The following is a 20,764-nucleotide window of genomic DNA, read 5'->3' on the forward strand; positions in this document are numbered from 1 at the left end:
GGCGGCTGCTCGGCGGCGGCCGCGGCGACGCAGTGCAGAGGTGCGGGCAGGTTGCGCCGGCCCCGCGCCCCGTCTCTCCCGCGCCCCGCCTGCCTCCGGAGCCCGCTCCCTGCCGGCGGCCTCCCCGCGCCGGTGTCGGGCCGGCCCCCCGGCCATGAGCGCGGCGCTGGGTGTCCCCCCGCCGCGCCGCCTCCCCCGCCGCCCCCGGCGGCTGCCGGGCTCCAGGAAAGTAGCTTGATGAGTGTCCAAAGTAGCAGTGGAAGTTTGGAGGGGCCGCCATCTTGGTCCCGGCTCTCCACGTCCCCACCGAGCCTGCAGGGCTGCTCCGCGGCGGCGGCCTCCCAGCTCCACGGCGCGCCGCCCGGCAAGCCGCCCAAGGAAGGTAACCAGCGCGCCGCGGGGCTGCGCGGGGGGCCCGGCCCTCGGGGAGGGGCCCGGCGGCCGCCGCCGGAGGCCGGTCCCGGGCTGGCCGGGAGCGGCGGCGGGAGAGGCTGGTGCTCCCGGCGGCGGTGGCGGTGCGAGGTCAGCGCTGGGCCCGGTGGCGGCGAGGGGAGCCTCGGGCGCTGGGCGAGCGGGGCCTCGCCGCCCCCGCCCGCGCCTCCCGCCGCCGCTCGTCAGCGCGACGGCGCCTCGTTGTTCCCCCCCCCCGCTGCCGGGCCGCGGAGGGGGATCGGCCGCGCTCCCTCCGCTCCCGGGCCGGCCGCCGCCGCTCGCGTCTCCCGCGGCGGCTCTCCTCGGGCCGCCGCTCGCCGCGTCCTGCCCGAAATCGCGTCCCCTCCGCCAGCGGCAAAGTAAAAGTGCTTCGCCGGAGGATGCGGCCGTTGTTGCTGGATGGAGGGAGTCGGGCACTTTTGGCATCATGGAGGTGGGGAGGAGAGAGGGGCCGACACCGGAGGGTTCGTCCCCGTGGGGAAGGCGCCCTCGGGGGCGGCCGGTTTTACGGCCAGAAGTGACAGGGCGCCTTACGGCCGCCGCGGAATGACTGCAACTTTCTCCTGTCCTCCATCACGCCTCAGATGATAATATTTTTCTCCTCCCTCCCCTGCTCCTCCCCTCTTGTGTTACACCGACAGCGACAGCAGGGTGTTGTGGGTGTTTGCAGGGAATATCTGTATGAAGGTTATGAGCAAACAAGTCTCTTCGCTATTCCCTTTCGGGTATTGTCTGCTTTTCCTCCTTGCGTTGAAATGTGTTACCACAAGATGTAGCAGTTATACAGCCGGTGAATTGCTCGGTGCTTTTAGCTAAAATAACTACTTGCTGAACGCCCGTTAGTGGCGGAGGAGAACTTTTATACGGGGATACTCGCCTACCGAGCAGTTGTATAATTTTACTTGATTTGCCTTAGTTTAATGAATGCCATATAGCATTTCTTGTAGCGTCTGCAAAACGTCATCGCCCGAGCAGGAAACTTACTAACTTAAAATAGAAATAATAGTGAAAATGGGGAGTCTTTGTTTTTCAAGTCTTCCTGGAGCTGCTTGCTTGCTGCTTTTTTTTTTTTTTTTCGGTTGATAAGCGATGTAAGGACTTGGTAACAGGGATTCGACATCCTGAAAACGCGTAACGCAGTCCGTGTTTCTCCATTTTCCATGCCAGTAGTTGTCAGACTTGCATCGCTCCGTGTCACTTTTGCACACGCTCCTGCAGGTAGATTGACATGAAATGCTCTAGAAAATACCTGGAAAGGAATTATGGTATATGTTAAAGATGCTGAGTAAAGTGGCAGGCATTTTGTGCTCGTCTTCTCTGGGAAACTGAAGCTCTCAGAAACAACAACCACCGACCAAATATGTAGTTTAACTTTATCAAGAGTAGGTTTCTTCGGTGTTGCAACACTTGTTATGAATATGCGTGCATATAATGCTTGTGTAGAGCATATACATGAGGTATTTTGGTTGTATTTCAGATACCTGGCATACAAGCCTAAAATGATTGTTGAAGCATGACTTGTATATCTATTTATTTTAAAGAAAAATGGTGTTCCTTGAGTGCCTCTATTTAGGCGAGGAAAAACATTTTTGTGAAATTAATTTTTAATGTAATGATGATGATGGTGCTTTTTATTTTTTTCTTTCTTATGACTCGTGCTATTGAATTTTTCTGGGTACTGTAATTTCCATCCGCTAATTCAGATTCAGGGGTTACAGAGTAATCAAAACCCTGGCGTGTGCTTGGAACCATAATGTACTGTGTTTGCGTGGTGTTCCTGGGTCATGATAATTGTGTGTCCTCATTAGGTAGTTCTGTTTGAAAATCAGCATAAGCTGCCAGCCATGCTTGGGTTTATATTTTGCGGCCGTACTCATGGAATGTTATCAGCACACGTTACTTCATGCATGTATGTTTTACAGTGAAGTATCTTGCCTGAAAGCAATAAGCCCTGCAATAGATACATGTCAGTATGTTCATAGACATTGGCTTATACATGTGTAAGAATGATGTCAGATCAAACCAATCGTGCAATATTTGCAGTGCAGTGTATTTATAGGAGTTCGTGCGCCCATCGATCCTGAACTTGAGATACTTTGTGATGTTAACAGAGGTTATGAGCTCTGGAGCAGCGTGCAAGGCTGCTGGCCCATACTGGATCAGAGCTGTGTCGCTGCTAATGCCCATGCCAGTTTTCAGTGGGTAATATTTCCACATATGGTGCATTTGGTGCTTGGGCTGAGCTTATGGCCCGGCCTGGCCTTCTCCTAAATTCAAATCCCTTTGGTTGGCCTCTGTGACGGTGCTGCCCATGTTGCCTTTGGATGTGCAGGCCTTCACTGAGTGCACCACGCGTGCTGTGGTTTATCTCACCTTGCCTGTGGTTCACTGTGAAAGTTTGGCATGAGCCCACATCTCTTGTGTGGGCTTTTAAAGGTTCTGATTTAGTAGGAGCAGAAACTCCCTGCACCGTGATTTAGGAAGTCCTAAAAACATTCTCTGAAGCTCTGCTATGGAGAAAGCAAAAAGAAAAGCGCTGGCATATATAACTCTTGCACAAAGTGTTTGTTTTTTTTTTAAAATGCAATGCCTTATCAGTATCAAAAAGGGTTACTTGGGAAATACAGACAAAATTAAAGAAAATAATAGTTTTTGAAATGCGCTACAACATTGCAGCAACACTTTTCATTGGATGTTATCTTCTGCTGTATCTTGCCTTACAGGGGCATTATGGCTTAGCTGTATAGATTTGAATTTATGTTTTAAGGTTTTAAAATGAAAGGAGTGGAGTGGACTTGAATGCAATTGCATCTGTACACTTTTATTGTACCAGAACTGTCTCTTGTTTGTGTTTCAGTATAGTTTGTAAATGTCTGTAGTTCTGTCAGTTGCTTTATATGCCAGTAACTCATGTGGGATATATGTGGTCACTTATTCAGAAGCACTGCAGTAGGTGCTATCAGGAATTTAGGAAGACTGTTAGGCGGTATTATTTTACATACAATATGTGATTGTGTAGCTAAATCTTGTGCCACAGCTCACATTGTTGCAATCGCGCAACTTCATGTTTGAAGTTTCTTGACTTCTGAGTACTTTATGTGTGTAACTAAACAGACCAAAGCGCACAAGTACTGTTTTGTACATGGGAGACGTTCAGGCTGTTGCTGACAGACGAGATTTTTGGGAGATGCCTATGAGTGTCTTGGAATAGCTTCTCTTTTGAGGTTGGAGGCAGTGCCACAGTGCCTGGTAGTCAAGCATGATGCTTCGCAAGTTATTTTTTGTGTGTGCTGTTGGCTTTGAACACTTTACTAAAAGCAAAGCAGAATGCCAAATACAACTTTGACTTACCATGACAGAAATGTGATTTTCAGTTTTCAAACTTGAGCCCCAATTAACATACGATGACAAAATGGTAAATAAACTCATGACATGTATTTGATACTCTTTGAAGAACTGATGTTGTAGGCATAGCAAATTTTGTTGGTGACTTTTTTTTTTGATTCGATAAACGTATGTTATTTGTGTTTATTGTTTACCTAAAACGTGATGGTAGTTGTCTATCTGAGTGTAAAGGTAGTTTATTTCCTCCTTAAGTTTCCAGTCTAGAAGGTGTTTCTAGCTGCTGGATTGTGTCACTTATACTATGTACAGTGTGCTAGTCCATGAACATGAAAACTACCTGATCTTATTAAAACTTCCAGGGTTGTTGTTTTTTTTTTTTTTCTGTTTTTTTGCTTGTAGTGTAAAAACTCACATGCTTTATTTACTTAACTGGTAAGTTCTCAGTAAGTTTGTTGTTTTTTATCATTCAGCTGTAGATTGAGAATTTTACGGATTTGACTTTCACATGGGAGCAGAAAAGAATGGGAACAGTTCATGTTCAAAGATGATGGTATATTTTTACTTAGGATGAGCACAGCCATCATAAAATATTATTTAGGCCGCTGTAGCATGAGCAGGTGTTGTGCAAGACTTTGTTGTTCCACGGATATGCACAGATTCTAGCTTTTGATATTATTGCTGGTTTCATTGCAGATGTGTTTCTCAAAGTGAGCTGATGCTTATGCCAAATTCTTATGAGATCTTTATAGTATGCTCAAACAAGAAATGAGAAAAGAAGACTTTTTTTTAAATTATTTTTTTGATATGGGCCCTTGTTTGAATCTAGTTTTCTAAAAGGCAAGTGCTGCAAAGCATAGAGCAAATTCGTACTTGGGCAATTGTTTTGTTTTAATTATATTTTAACTTGCCTAGAATGGAATTTGCCATTAACCTATTCCATTTTAAATGGAGATAGAATCTACATCTTTAAGGACAGGCTGTATTTATTTATTATTACCTTAATTCAACTAAAAAGCCTGTTATTTCTCTCATTCTTTTTTTCCTGTGTTTTTTTTCTTGTTTGCTTTTTCTTTCAGCAAATAAATATTTTTCTTCAGCAAGCTGAAGTAAGCTTGCTTCTTTGTAATAACTCTGATCTGCAATTAGTCTTGATGTTTCTTTGGATTTTTTTAGAGCCTGGTAATACTAAATGATTGCAAAATACCATTGGGACTCCTGGGAAAGGCTACTGTATATATGTGTGCATCATGGTCAAAGTTCAGTCTACAAATTTTGCTACCTGAAGAATGGAAATTATGGAACTACTACAGGCTTAAATAATCCTTTGTGCTTTCTGTGTTCTTGATACAAGGTGTTTTGAAGTAGTACTTACTCCCAATCCAGATTACCCCTATGCTAAATTTCTTGCTCCCATGCTGAATTTTTTGCACAAGAAAATGTTGAAGTTGTGCTTATACAGTAGTAGAGTATTTCCTGAACTATAGCTCCCCTAAAACTTCAAAGCACACAAGAAGGGGAAGAAAAGCTTTGTCTTTATGAGCTACTTTCTGTTTGGCTTGACGTGTTTCAGCTGTGAAAGAGGACAAGGGAAATTTAATTTGCTGAATGGCGCTGAGTGAAGGTGGGTAGAGGAAGGAGAGCGGTCAGGGTTTTTGTTGAGAATGCTGGTGCTCCGGTTGTGATCGCTGGAGAGTGGTTAAACAAAAGGTGGCCACTGTAATATAACCCAGTTTCTTGAGTGGGTTGCCGAGGATAACGAGGGATGAGTACTACACTTTATATTCAGTAATTAAGGATCGAGTTCGATAGGAGTAGAAGAGTATCGGAAAGTATTTTGGATCCTACATTTCATTTCATCTTGACTCCATCCTTATTGAGATGCTCTGTTTGGGATAGAAATTAAGGGTCTGCTGCTTTCTCAGCCACCTTCTCTCCGGAGGTCTTATTCCTTTCTTTCATTCCTAAACAGAGTGCCAGGATATGCTTGGAGAAAGATCCTAGCAGCCAACCTTTCCCTGGAGAGCATGTGGTAGGTGATGGGAACATGAAATGCTTGTAAGCTTTAATCGACCTCAGTCAAACCTAGTCCCAGAAGAGGGGAGCAAAAGGGCTTGAGTGAGATTGGATGTGCTCAGGGTTGACAGGGGAAGGCTGGGGCTGTGCGAGCCTTTGGGAGTGGGTCCATGCTGGAGGGATTGAGTGAAATCAGTGATTATATTACTAATTTTAATCATGACTTAAATCAGTGAGCAGGAAATCCTGATTAAATAATTGTTTTTAATTTTATTTTGCATTTGTGCTTAATTATTTTTCCTAAAGAAAAGTTGATTCTAATTGGTCTAATTTGATCATGCCTCTTGCTAGGCAGGAGGGTATGCATCTATATGCATTTATTTAAGTATTTATGCAGCTTAGTTTCTTAATGTTTAAGATACATAATTCCCCATGCTTCAGACAGCTTTTAGCTAACTTTATTAGCAAAATAAACTGAATCCTAGTTGTGCTAGATGCATAAGAAGAAACAAATATATCCAAGTAAGTTCTGCATTTAAACCCGATTGAGTAGAATTGTCTGTAGTTTGCAAAATGAGTCAGTTATTTCTGGTCTCCGTGCCTGGCGAGATTCGGAGCTAACAGATCAAATCCAGTCACCGTTCCTTCTTGTTCATCATCTGGAAAGTCAGGCTTTCCTGCTCTCCAGGTTGTCAGTTGCTCTTCAGCAGTTCCCAGTGAACCAACTGTTGCAGTGGGTTGAACAAACAAAAATGGCAGAAGCGGTCGCTGGCGAAAGCCGGTCGAGTGCTTCAGAGCTCCGATGCCGGTGGCTTCCAGCGATGCGATGGTTTGGCTGCCAGCACAGCGTTAAAGTTTATATCGTTTGAATGTATTTTTCCCTTGTATGAATTTAATAGATCATAAACTTTAAACCTCACCGTAGATTCTTACAGCTCTGAGTTTAGCTTAAACGTTTAATGCTGGAGCGTATTTTTTAAATACGCAAATAAGAACATTATCCACCCTGCGCTCTAAAGGCCTTTTTTGCTTTAGCTGGAGAGGCTCTGAGGCTGACAAGTGTTCTCCAAGGATTTAGAGGGAAAGCTGGAGATTGTTGGATAATTACACAACTGTGATGGGAATCTGGTCGCTTTGCAGTGGGAAACTTAATTACTGGAGCTTTTACGTGAAACCGAACGTCACCGAGAAGGTTGGTATTCCCTGAGACCGCCTCCGCGTGCTGAGCGGTGGCAGCAGGAGCATTAAGCAACGTATCTTGCCTCATCATATCTGCACAGTTTTAAGTGGGTGGAAACTTAAAGGCCATGGTGCTTTCTTTGTAACGTCCTTAAGAACAAAGCACTTTGCACTTCAGATTTTAAGAGATGCGGATGGTGGTAAGAAACTCCAAAGTGCCTTTTACAGGAAATGAAGCATGACCGTAGTTAACTTGGAGATTGGCAAGTACTGGATTCTGTCTCTTTGGACTTCTAATACAGCTATACCTACAGGAGAAAAGGAAGAAAAATATCTTTCTTGAGGAATAACAGGAAATCTTTATGTTTTCAGAAAAATCCATTATATGATGTCATATACACCCAACCTTTTAGATATGTAACTAATTTTATGACTGTACCTTGAGCTCAAAGCATGTAGATGCTTCAAGCACTGTGTCCTGCAGCTGTAACTCCTGATGGATTGCAATTTTTTTTTGTAAGTAATGGAACCTCTGAACTATACACATAAGGGCAACAAATCGGAAAGTAATGTTAAATAGACAAATAAATACTTAAGTTGCTCTTCATAACTCCTGTAAGTCTGGAAGAATATAATTTAGGTCCTGGTCTTCACTAGTTGAGTCTCTGATGCCCTTGGGATCATGCAGCTTTAACAGCAGAGGTGTTTCCTATCTCTCCACCACTGAACTCTTGGAGCTCTTGATTCTGTGGAGACAAACTCAGATGATGCTACAAGTTCGATTTCTAATACTTCTATCTTTCACTCCTATGGCTTAGGCTAATCAGGCCTGTACACTGCATAGCTGTATTTGTTAAATATTGTTTTTTTCTAGTTAATGCTACGTTCTTATAGGTTCCACAGTTTTGTCCTAAATTTCACAGCTGTGCTTCAGCCAATGCTATTTTTCTTTTTTTGGTGCCCTAATACCCTCTTTCCAGCTATTTGGGTCCTCAGGCAGGTTGCAGTCTTTGCTATTTCTTAGTGAGTAAAAGGGATGAAAGAAGTAGTGTCCTTTAACAAGTTGATATTTTCATTATAAAGCAATTGAAAATAGAATCCACACATTATCAATAATATTATCTTTAACATCAGTAGAAACGTATTTTTGAATTAATGTATGCAAAATTATAATTAAAAATAAGTTTATTTGTTTAGATAGAAAAATATAAAGCTTTCTGTAAGTTGCCAGTGTCAACAACAACAAAAAATTTTCCTAAGTGATAGCATCCTAAAGACCAACTGTATTTGCACATAAGAGAGAGTAATGTAACCAGTTCTCTTATAAAAGTTGTATGTATGGTGAAAAGTAGAGTAACTTTGAAATAGCTTTGGTGTTTTATCTTTTACAAATGTGTTAGTTTATGTAGGAAAATATTTTGCAGGTATTATGGTGGAAGTCTTAATTTATTGGCAAATTCTTTTAGTCTTGATGGATAATGATCTGGTTCTAACAGTTCTGTTAAAATTTGTATTAAAAGACGTACCAGAAGTTTTTAAACTTTTCAAAGTAAAAGTCCTTTGTGTTGTTTTTTTTGTAACGTTCCTCTTACTTGTCTTTTGCCTTCCTTTCTAATAAGAGCTCTTATCTGAAGAGGAATGGCAGAAGTATTTGGTGATAACTAAGCCTGCATTTGCTGCCCTTTGAACTAGAATTTGTAGCGTGTAGAAAATGATCATGCTTTGTTTTCGTTCAAATCTGGTATTTAGAGGATAACTGTGTTCAACATCATATACAGCCCATTAAAAGAACATGTGTGTCAAGCTACCTCTCTATTTACGTTTGACATTGTGCATGCTACAGTATGATGTCCATTCTTCAGGATAACTTTATATTGGAATAATCACATTAAAATGGCACATATATTAATGTGATTCATAGCTTATTTACAATATCTTGTTTTCTGTTGTGATTGATAAGTTTAAGATCATCCCGAAAGACCATAAAATCTTGACTTGAGTTTTCTGATCATCCAGTCCCTTCTGGCTTCCTCAGGGTTGCATCTAATTATTTTTTCAGGACAGAATCCCTTCTTCTCTATGATTTATTATTGCTAAAGTATATGCAGGAAAGCGTCCTGCTTCCCTTTCCCAGCTCTTTCCCTCCTGGTGTGTTCCCTTCACCAGCCAGGTGAGAACGTACACTGTAGTGAGAAGAGTGGTGGTGGTCTGGGTGGTGTGATTATCTTCACAAAGTTTTTTTTTGTTGTTGTTTTAGTTGTGGTAGTGGTGATTATAGATGATTAAGAGGACGTTTATTGGTATTAGTCACTAGGGTTTTTTGTTTCTTTTGCAAGTCAGTTATTCCTTGAGCTGGCTGTTATTTGGGAGTGGTTGCTGAGTTTTTGATACATGTTTTAGAAACTTTTTGATTATTAGTATTGTATTTTAGTTTTAGTAATTTTATTTACAGTGTTGAACTATGGTAAAAGGCTACCTTGCAATTTTTCTACAAGCTTTAACTTTGAATAAAACAAAGTAATTCTTGTTATAATACCTTTATATTTAATATTATGAAGGGCCATTATGAGGAGTGGGATTTTCATATTTTAAAGTTGCTATAGGATACAAATAGAAGTAATTCCTGAAGATGCAAGTTTAGAATTTTTAAATGAGATGCAAAAAGCACTTTTTGGTGTTCATGTTATTGCCTCAGTATATGATTGCTTTTAGTGAAGTTCATTGCCTATTTAATTTACCTCTACTTATATAATCAAATTACATATTACCTCTTTCTAATTAAACTGTATTATTAAACGCTTGTGATACTAATAATGCCTAATAGGGGTAACACCAGTATTCGAACTACGAAAGGCAAATATCATGGTCTTTGCTTCCTTGTAAGATGGTTGTTTGTATTCTGCATCCATAGATTTTTTTTTTTTTTTTCTTCAGTCCCTTGCTTGGTACATGCTGTCACATCCAGAACATCCATGTGGTTAGTATTAGGGAAGAGGCAATTTTATATATCATGCGTGTACACACTTTTATATGTACACAAAATGTGTGTGCGAAGTCTTGATGAGCTGTCTGTTTAGTCATTAAGAATACTAATGTTGTTCTTAAGATCTCCCTTAGCAGAAACAAGCTAAGCTTACATGAAAACTTCAGCTGCTTTTTAGTAAAAATGTTCTAAACTCCTATTGTCTCTTATTCCATACTTCTTAAAAACTTATTTCATCTTTTTAAATAGGTAATTTTGTTAAGCCTGCCGAAGAGTATTGCAGATGATACAAAATTTTGCTGCTAGATTACTCATGCTAGTTTTGCCATATCTTGAGTTTTAGCTTTATATATTGCTGTTTGCTTTTAAACAGAAGAATAGAAACATGCAGAGTTCACCAAAAACCAGTCTGGCTGTATACTAGATCATATATTAATATTATATTTCTTGTCTTTTTCTCCCCATTTGTTATACTTGCAAAATAATACCTTAATTTGGAAATGAAATGTTCAAGCTATGACAACAGAACAATTTCCAGTAAATGACCTTAATAGTGATTTTTTTTATTTTTTTTTTTTTCCTCTCCCTGTGCCGTGTGATTGAAAGTTGACCTGATTTGTTCTCCTGGCTAAATCGTGACGTGCTGTTCTCTCCAAGCCTTTCACTTGTTTTTCTCTTCTAGAGAAGTGCAAACAACAGTCACCAGTCTCTGCCAGCGTCTGACACCACCTTCCTGCTGTTTTCCTTAAATCCCTCTTTTTCTTCAAGTTTATTCATACCAAAAAAAAAGGAAAGAGAGAGAGAACCTGCTAGTTTTACTTTTTTTGTTGTTCTTCTTCCGGCTTTGAAATCCCATCTTCTGAAGGGAAGTGAGCGATGAGGCAGCAGTACCAGCGACTGTCAGAAGTTGTAGACCTTAGCTGTGTGCCACCCTCCCTGTGGCTCTCCGGCTGGGGTGTCTGCTCTCTCTTTGACCAGGTCCCTCGACCCAACCTCCTCCCACCGCTCATTTCCCTTCCTGACCGGTGCTGGGTCACGAGGGTGACCTCTGGTCTCGTCCTGCTCCTCTGCTTCCCTTGTGCTTCTCTAAACTCTCATTTTCCTCCTTGAATTGTGGTCCCCTTGCTCAGCTTTCATTTGTGCATACTGTCGATTTTGCCGGAGGGAGGGTAATCTTTGATAAAGGGAGTGGGTCGATGCAGTACAAGGAGGAACCTTCCAGATGTTCTAGCATTGAGTGCCCGCACTCAGCTGGAAGTGGGTGTGCTCGGTGACACGGTTTTATAAGGACATAGCCGGGAGTCTCTCCTCTCGTGTCCTGCCATGCTTCACTGTGCAGGAGCTCTCGTGCTGTAGAGCTGGCAGCGATGGTGAGTGCTTCGTGCAGTTAGGAGTTCACAGCTGCGGGTGCCTGTGCCTAGAAAGACTGGGGAGCAACGTTGGTTTATCTTAGGTGTCAAAATTCTGCTTGGCCACCAGTTACCACTTGAGAAAAGGTGAAATCTGGTCTTAAGATTGTTGTGGATAAAGGTCCAAATGAGTTTTTTTTGGGAAATAACAGATTTTGTTAGTATCTTTTTGGTGTTTAGTAATGGAAAGTCCTTGTGTTTTTTAAGTCAAGACAGGTCATTACAATTGCTTTTTGTTACATCCGTTGAGTCATTGAATCTATTGGGTTTGTTGTATGAATGCTCCAAAGATACCGAGTGGAAGAGTTTATTTCTGGCAAAATAAGACATTTTTAGTACGAGTTCTCTGATTTGCTAAATGATCACGTTAGCATGTAGTACTCGCAGAACAATGTTTTGTTATGTGAGAGCACCAAATGAAACCAGTGAATTAGCGATTCAGGTAAGTACCAAAATCGGTAGCGTGGCTAGCTGCTAGGGATGAAAATGGGTCTCACGAGAGACTAAACTGATATTTTTCTAACAGTTGTACCAAAACCTGCGTGGTGTGCTCAGTCCTTTGCGTTTGCCACCTCATGTTTAGAAGTTTCCCTGTGTGTGGGCTCTAACACGTGTGTGCGTTAACTGTGGCAACGTGCCATCTGCAACAGCCGCAACTGCCACTTCTGGGGCACGCAGTGGCCCCACTGGCCATCGGCCCTGCCGGCCCTCGGCCCCGCCGGCGGCCACGGCTCCTGCCAGCACGGGCAGGGCCCGGAAGGCAGCCTCCAACTTGGCTTTTTTTGTTGGAGCTGCTGTTGACAGAACTGTCTCCTTCCTTAGGTGTTTTTGTTCTGTTGCTCTTACTGGCTTGTTGATTCCAGTTGTGGGCTGGTCACTGGGGTGGCCAGCCCGCTGGAGCCGCGGGCCTGGCTCTGCTGGGGGAGCGCGGTGCACGCAGCAGGTGCCCCGCGCGCCCACAGGCGCGTCAGGGCTTTAACCCTGCCTGGCTGCCCAGGCAGTGGTCTCCTTTGGAATGTCGGCCTTTTCTGACTGATGGAGGTGAGCCTGGCTCCGTTCTGGATCCTCTAAGTCTACTGTGAATTTGTTGATTTGTTGAGTTTTAGAAAAATCTCCCATGTGGGTAGCTCGGTGCTTAGTTACTCCCAAAATCGGGAGTGTGGAAGCAGTCGTGTTAAATGTACACAGGGTGAGACGAATCCCGATTTGTCAGCCATTGGTAAGGTGTACTCCAACCTCCTGGTAGCACCGACTGTTCTGTCTCGGTCAAATTGGCTGTAGGAAGTAGGCTCTGGATGCGTGCAGAAAGCCCACCTCAACCATCCAAGTAATGTCATGGTTCTTCCCTGCCTCGGGTGTAAGCTATTTTAAGAAGTTGTCCTGCTTTATCTCCTGTTGGTTAGGGAAAAGAACTTGGATCACACTTGGTTTTGCTTCAATTATGGCAGCAGTGATGCACAGAAGCCACCGTAGCGTCCTTGCACTTTAACTCAGAAGAAGTGTGGTTAGTTTTGTAGAGCAATGACTACTGCGCAGCTGAGTGTTCAGATGCTTCTACATGGTGGATGATGTTAATTGCACATAAATATTTTTACTGCTGTCTTGAAATAGGTTTTGAATATGTGCCTGAAATTTTTTTTTATTTACAATATCAAAGATTTAGAACTCTGCCCTTTCCTAATTTTTGATTGCCCTCAGTGCTTTAACTGCATTTATGTTATGAAATTTTTTTCACGTGGTCACAAACTTTGTTCTATGAAGTCTGTTCTTTGCTTAGCCTGCAAGATGGGCAGTTCTCAGGAAGGGACTGTGTTGAAAGGAATGAGAATCCCTTCTTTCCTTCTTCTAAAACTTGAATGAAAGTGGTAGTATAGCAGAAAAGAAAACTGGTTTAAAATTAGGCGATAAGTGCTGGATAGCAGGAACAACTGTAATGCAGATTAATGATAATGCTGAGTAACACTAAAACCGAATTTTTGACAGATGATTATGTAGGATGTTTCTTTGTCTGTGAACTGGGTGGGTGCTGAATTTTTGAAAATGTTCAGTACCCAAAATTGAAACCGAATTTAATGCATACTGTGGGTCTCAACAGACTTTGTAGCTGTGCTGTAAGAAGGATTAGCACGAAGTTTAAAATATTTTTTCCCCTTAGCCTTAAACTTGATTTTTCATGGATACATTTGTGTTATTTCATAAGAGTCTCATTTTTTCCGTATCTGTAGAATGGGAGCAGTGCTGCAAGGTCCTAGGAAAATGTAGGTGTAGTCGTTAACATGTCATCTGTGTGTGTGTGTAATTTTATCTATTTAGAGCTGTATTCTGAGAGGCTCCTCCCTACAAGGGACTTTGAGGAAATGAGTTTCTTCCCCTATTCAGCGAAGCTTGGGTTCTCTTGTCCGTTCAGAGAGCTGCTGGTTGAGTTGTAAATTGAAAAAAGAAAAAGAGAACCCACAAAAACCTAAGGAATGGTATGTAGTTGCCTGATTCTGAGCAACACCTAGCCTCTAGGCAGGGTGCCTCCAAGAGGGAAATAGCGAGCTGTCTGGCAGGTAGCGTGGCCCTGCAGGGCACGGGGAGCAGGGTCCCCATTGCATGAGCTGCCAGGTGGTGCGGTGGTTTCTCATGCAGCTTGCGATTCTGCGGTCTAGAGCGCTTAATGTAAGGGGTTTTGTTTCAATTTTTAGTATTTTATATGCTGTGTGCACCATACAGGTATTTTGAAAGGAGGAAACTGATAGTGTTATTTGAGGTTAATACCTTTTTTTCTTAAGATGGTGTCGTTCAAAAGCCAAAATAGTTCGTGAGTCTTGTGGTTACAGTTAGAGGTGAATTTACTGTCCCAGTTTCATCTTGGAGGTGTAATAAGCTTTTTTGCGGCCTCTTACGTAAGTATATGGGGGTTGAAGTTATAGTCGATCACAATGTTATGAGTGAAGTAGATTAATATAGCTGGAAAGACTTAGGATTTTTTGTTTGATTTCTTATTTGTAGCATGTGAAGGTAAGAACAATGTAGGTTAAGGGTTATGTACTGTGATCAGCAGTTCATTGCGTGCTGTGTGCTCCAGGGAGCAGAGTGCTTGCCTCAGCCTCGGGGGTCAGTGGGCTGTCTGCGCTGGGGAGATTTGGAAGATCATGAGGGCAGAAATGGCAGTAGGAGCTACAGAAGTAAGGAGATTAGGAAGTTCAGGGAATTAACAGCTGAAACACACTCCTATTGACACAAATACAGCTTTAAAATACCAAATGACTGGTATTATAACTCAGAAACGTAAGATACATTTATTCTATTAAATTGTTGGGTGGTTTTGGACTGCCTTTCTACCCTATAGGTAACTTCCAGAGAAATTTGGGAAAAAGGTGCACAATTTATAATTGTTTCTTCATGGTTTACGTTTTCAGAGGAGAACCAAAAACCCTGCGGGAAGGGGCATTGCTTGCTCTCTTCCTGCTCAGTAGGTGACCTCTGCTTTTAGCTTCCTTCTTACTCCTTCCTTAGATAGCAGAAACTGCTGTTTATTTTTGATATGTGCAAAAGGCCTGTGCCATTTTAAATTCTTGCAGAACAGCCATTTCATGGACTCAAGCATTGAGAGCTCCTGTTTCATTTCCTTGTAACTGAATGCAGCAAATGAAATTTGCTGTACTTTTTGGTGTTTTTCTGGGTATATGTTTCTTCTTCAGGACTGCTCCAGGCTTTTAGTGCTTTTCAAAATAGAAGTAGGTAGAGAGATGGAAAGTAGTGAGCTTTTGTTCAGAGCATGATGCACTTTTTTGAGAGTATCATGAAACTGATGTCTACCTTGTGACCTGTTAGTCGGTGTCACCAACAAGTAATGTACCCATGAACTTCAGGGTGCTTCTCCCTGCCCCCTGCCTCTTCACCAAGGGAATAAGGAGCATCTGGTTTTGCAGCAAATGAGGCTGAAATGGGCAAATTCCGCTTCTTTCTGTTTGGTTACCTTTTACAGAGCTGTCTGGAAGCAACAGTAATTGCTGCATATTCCTCTACACAGAGATGAAAAGGAAGCTGGTAGAGATGGGCAGACAGCACGTCACCTGCATGCATGCTGCCCAGGCTGTATTAGTTTTTATCTCTCTTGACACAATGTTATGTTCAAGGCAGATGTTTGCTACCTAGGAAGACAGTCTTTTAGTGTTTCAGCCACAAATGTCTTGTGTAACTTTGGCCGAGACGTTAGGTGCTTTCTGTAAAATATAAATAGGCTTTTCGTACCTTGTAGGGGGATTGTAAGCGTAAACTTCTTGTCTGTGTATTGTATATTTGTTTGTCGATCATAGTAGTAGTACAGTACAATACAGCAACACTAATATTGCCCTATGGGACACTAACAAGGACTTTTTTACTTTTTTGTTGACCAGGGATGTCCAGTAGACTGAAGCAACTCAAACATATTTTCTTCTAATCTTTCTTCTAACTTGGTAGAATACAATCATAAAACAATGCATTTAGTGTAGTTTTCCTTAAACAGAATATTGTTCTTAACTCTGAAGAAAAAAAAGTTACTGCTTTTGACCTTATAACTGTGTAATGAATCTTCCCCTTCCAGGAGAAAGTTGCATGGAACCTAGATGGGATTGTGTAAGGCTTTATGGGAGACTTTAGAGAGGTTAGTATCACATTTATGCAGGCACAGACTATAGTGGTCAGAGATGACAAGAAACGTCAGGAGGAAGTATTGGTTGGCTACCCAGTTGCTGGCAAAACTGACAGTTGTCTTGAACAAAACTTTATTAAAAGCACTTTAAATGAGTGTTTTGTATCTCTGATTGTTCTGTTACTGTAGCAGATGTTCAAATCAGATGCTGTCATTAGAAAAGAGTTTTACTGAAGATTATTTTGTTTTTCAGTATCCATACATGTGTTCTAAATGGACTAAAAACTTAAAGTAGTACTTTAGGCAGTGACAGTCAACTAGTCAATAAACCTGCTCTCAAGTATCACTGTCTTCAATTGTGAAGAGTACAAAATGGTCAGTGTGTTAACAAACCTACTTGTTTCTTTGATACACACTGGCTCTGCCGTTTTGCTATTAAATGGTAGAATTTGGTGGTGTTGAAAAGCCACCGAAATCCTTCTACTGCATCAGAACCTGCTTTTTGATCACTCTTGGCAGTTCAGAATAATCTAGAGAATAATTGCAAGTGAGTAATCCAGGTTTTTAAAAAAAGTGGGAAAATATGACACTTGGGATTACATAGCGACAAGCTCCAAAGGAATGGGTACCATTCCTTGTAACAAACATGTTTGGGGTATCACCCATCTAGTTTGTGTATTTTCAGTGTGTTGAATTCTTTGTCAAGCTTGTTCTGCATATAATATTGTAGCCAACAACTCAGGAAATCTGTTTTTAGCAAATGTTTTCTTTAAACTCCTAGCTGTACTCATACCGAACTTGGACAAGTTCAGAATAAGTCTTTTTTAAGTAGGACATTTCCAGAAGGGTTATTATTCACTTAGGCTACTTTTCTGTGCAATATTTTTTGTAGTGGCTTCTCTGTTCGATTGATACAGAAGGGCTCTGATGATGAGGAAAGATCTTGCAGTTTGGGGTTTCGACATAGGAAGTACACTCTGATCTTACCTAACTCAATATTGGTTTTAAGAGCCTAGAAAGGATTACTGGACATGGAGGAAGAATTGCTCACATGTAAATCCCTCTCCAAGTGGACTGTTCTGCACTTTGGGCACAGCAGGTGTTTCTGTTGCTATGCCCATGAACTTATCTGTTGAATTCAAGTTTTGTCTAGTTAAGGTATGCAGGTGCAGAGGACAAAACACAGTGACACCAGTCTTCAAAATGTACCTTCCTTACTGCTGTTGAGGGGCAGCAATTCCAAGATAAAAAGCTTTCAGTATGTTCGTGATATAACATATGTTCTTTCAGTTGTCCTTTTTCTCTTCATTCATCGCACTAAACATTATTCAACAGACTCAGGAAGGACCTTGCCGTGGTTCTGTTGCTCATAGTATTTGCTATGCTAACGCTTCCTGTACGTGGTGCACATGGAGTTATAGTAGAAGTTTGGGAAATGGATAGGTAGATGCAATGTCGAATGTTCTATGCTATATCTTATCTTCCCTTTATTAATTATTCTATACTTGCCAACTCCTATCATTAATATGGGAAAAAACACTGCAAAAATAATAGTTTAGAAATTTCGGGGGCAAGATGGGAAAAATTTGATATGTGAAGAATTCCTGCAGGAAAAGCTAGTGTAAAGAAAAGTCTGGCTAAGCACTTACCTCTTATAAAGACTCACATGCCAAATAAACCAAATGTTGGCTGTGTTTTTCTGAATAGTGAACAGGATTGGAATGAGACAGGGCATGCCATTGTTTCAGTGAATATTGCAAAAAAGCTTCAGTAGCTTTCAAGACCCATCAGCACCATTGAGTGTTAGACAGACTTCGCTCTTGAAAGCCTAGATGTGCACTTCATCATTTTTGAGGTTTGGGATGTAGTTTTTAAAGTGCTCGGTCAGTTGGGTTTTTTCTTTCTTTTGAAGTCTTCATATTGCTTACGTTAGTGCTTATCTTTCTTAGCTACTGTGCTGCACCTCAAACAGGTTGTGTTTACGCCTGTGCAATAGTTTGTTGTCTATGGTGTTGAAGGAAAGTGCGATTACTTATATGCAATATGTAGGGAAAATGCTGTCACTCAGAAATAAGAGCTCTTGGTTGCTTTAGGAGGCCTGTGCATTGCTCTTGAGCCATGTGTGGTTTTCAGGCAATTCAGTTGTACTTCCAAGGGGTAGGATTGGTAGAAGGACTAGTCAGAAATAAAGCATCAATGGCTTGCCTCGGACGTAGTTACATGCCTGGTTCAGCCCCAATTACAATAGAATAGACCCTTGAGGAGCTATTATTGTCCCACCTCTGTTGTATGACTCACTCCCTGAGCTCTGAATGAGCCATACTGAGTTCCCATCCTTGTGGTATATACCCACACATGTGGGTATACACGAATATATGTTGTTGGTTTGTGGCCAAATAAAGGCATTGGTAGGCAACTTGTAACTTCATCTCTGCCTCTTCTGCCTACAGCCGTCTGATGAGACACATAATGGCCAAAGGATCCTTAGAACTGGGCACCTAGCTGAAAGGCAGGGAGAATTACACATTCTGAAATTGTTACCCACAAATGTCTCCTAGCTGATCTGGAGTTGGCCAAAGTGGTTTATTCATAAGTCTTTCTCTAAGGCGTTAGCAGAGGTTCCCTCAGGAACTTATTTCTTTGTAATTCACTTTTTCAAGTCATTGTCCAGACAATTGAAATCCAAAAACTGGCAGCACAGAGATGAAGTCTAAAGATCATTACAATTTTTTTAGTGTTAAAGAATTGATTTCTGCTGCAGAGTGATTTGCAGGAAATTACTTACCTATCCAGCGCAAAGTTTTCTTTGTTTTAGGTAAAATTTCTGAACTGTTGGGAAAAGTGAAATAAACAACATTCAAACAGCATTTTTAAAAAGTGAGCTATGGTTGTTTTAGAAAACCTTTTGGAAGTCATTTTCAAAAAGAAATAGACTGCATCTTGGGGAGAGGCGGGAAACACTGAATATCTTCCTATTTTTTCAGCACCAGAAGAGTTAATGTTAAATGGTAGAGTCCAGGTAACCCAACAACCTAACCAAAATGCTCTTTGCCGTCAGCTCTTTAGTTCATGGGAAATTGGTCAGAAGTTGTGTTTGGATTTTTTTTCCTCCTCATCAGAAAAACCTTATTTTCTCTACTTTGTATTTTAACAAATTTGCATCCAACAATCATACAACTGTTATCAGCAGACATAGATTTTATAAAGCACTTTGGAAGTAGATTTTCAAATCGCATTTGTCAAAAACTGCTGTCTTCTGATGTTTACAGGGAAGACTTTTTAGTTATAATTTGTTAAATTTACCTGTTGGAGCAGGTCCAGAGTAGGGCCACGAAGATGATCCGAGGGCTGGAGCACCTCTTCTATGAAAACAGGCTGAGAGAGTTGGGGCTGCTCAGCCTGGAGAAGAGGAGGCTCTGGGGTGATCTTACTGCAGCCTTCCAGTACCTGAAGGGGGCCTACAGGAAAGCTGGAGAGGGACTTTTTACAAGGGCGTGTAGTGATAGGACAAAGGGTAATGGCTTTAAACTGAAAGAGGGGAGATTTAGATTAGATCTAAGGAAGAAATTTTTTACTCTGAGAGTGGTGAGGCAGTGGAACAGGTTGCCCAGAGCAGTTGTGGATGCCCCATGCCTGGACGTGTTCAAGGCCAGGTTGGATGAGGCTTTGGGCAACCTGGTGTAGTGGAGGGTTTCCCTGCCCATGGCAGGGGGGTTGGAACTAGATGATTTTTGAGGTCCCTTCCAACCCAAACCATTCTATGATTGTATGATTTTTTTAGGCAAAAATTTGCTGGTTATATTATTTCCCTCCCACAGGTTTTATGCAGACTAAAGCCTGATCTGCCTGCTAATTATCCAGCTTTTTACCTCCTTTCTTTCACTCCCCAGCCTCCCATAAGCAGTAGTCAGCTTTCACATGCCTACATCCCTTTGCCCATTCTTTTGGACACAGTCTTTCTCATTTTGAGAGAATCAGTTTGTGGAATAAAAGATCCCTGTAGATTATTAAGAAAAGCATTTGAAGTTCACCTAGGCACCTTAGCAGTGGTAGGGAGTGTGTTTGTTAGGAAACAGAAGTGTCTAAACAGAGGAGATCACTTCGGTAAGAAATATTTTTATAGTTACGTGTTGTGCTTCAGTGTTACTGGCTCAGGTGCTGAGAAATGTTGCATTTTCACTCTGCTTTTAAGATGACTCTGGATTAATTAAGTGGATTCTGTTCTTTCCTGACCTTAGGCTTAGATATGTCTCTGTCTCTGTAGGAATTTCTTATCATTTAAGATCTTTTCAAACAGCTAGTTTCACTTGAACATCAGGATGTATTTTTTCCCCTTTTCTATTGCATCTACTGCTGCTGTTCGACTTCAGCGACAGGGAAGGTTTTCAACTCAAATGTAATACCCTGAACTTTTTCATGTCACCTGTTTTTTGGAGGTTATAGTAGCTACATAGTCCTCTGTAAAAGAAGTTAATCCTCTTGAAGGGAAAGGCAGTGATTATAAGCATTTCTAAATTTCTAGGTTAAACTTTGTCATGGGTAATCTATAGCTGTCTGTTGTCATTCTGTGAAGTATTTTGGAAGAGCTGGAACCCTGGGGCCTTGGTAAATGATGTCCTCTAGGCTTCGATTGTGTGAGTATTTTTAGGAGGTAACTACAGTTTTGGGAATTTTTTTGTTGCTTTATTTTAAATCTCAGATTTTATCTTGCTGTCTGCCCTATTGACTGCTGATTTAGGTTGAGTGGGACCTTCTTGACTTTGAGGCCGCAGTGTTAAATGA

At 41.7% G+C, this 20,764-nt stretch overlaps 1 protein-coding gene across 2 annotated transcripts in view; it reads left to right on the forward strand.

The window, feature by feature from the left end:
- Positions 1-237: 237 nt before the first annotated feature.
- The window catches only part of TLK1 (tousled like kinase 1), a 76,660-nt gene continuing 56,133 nt past the window's right edge, over positions 238-20,764 (forward strand). For both annotated transcript variants that reach the window (XM_086616107.1, XM_086616108.1), the window contains exon 1: positions 238-382. In XM_086616107.1, coding sequence (XP_086472233.1) covers positions 238-382 — 145 coding nt within the window. The remainder of the gene's footprint in view (positions 383-20,764) is intronic.

The sequence above is a fragment of the Tauraco erythrolophus genome, chromosome 8 (genome assembly GCF_009769465.1).
Source record: "Tauraco erythrolophus isolate bTauEry1 chromosome 8, bTauEry1.pri, whole genome shotgun sequence".
NCBI lineage: Eukaryota > Metazoa > Chordata > Aves > Musophagiformes > Musophagidae > Tauraco > Tauraco erythrolophus.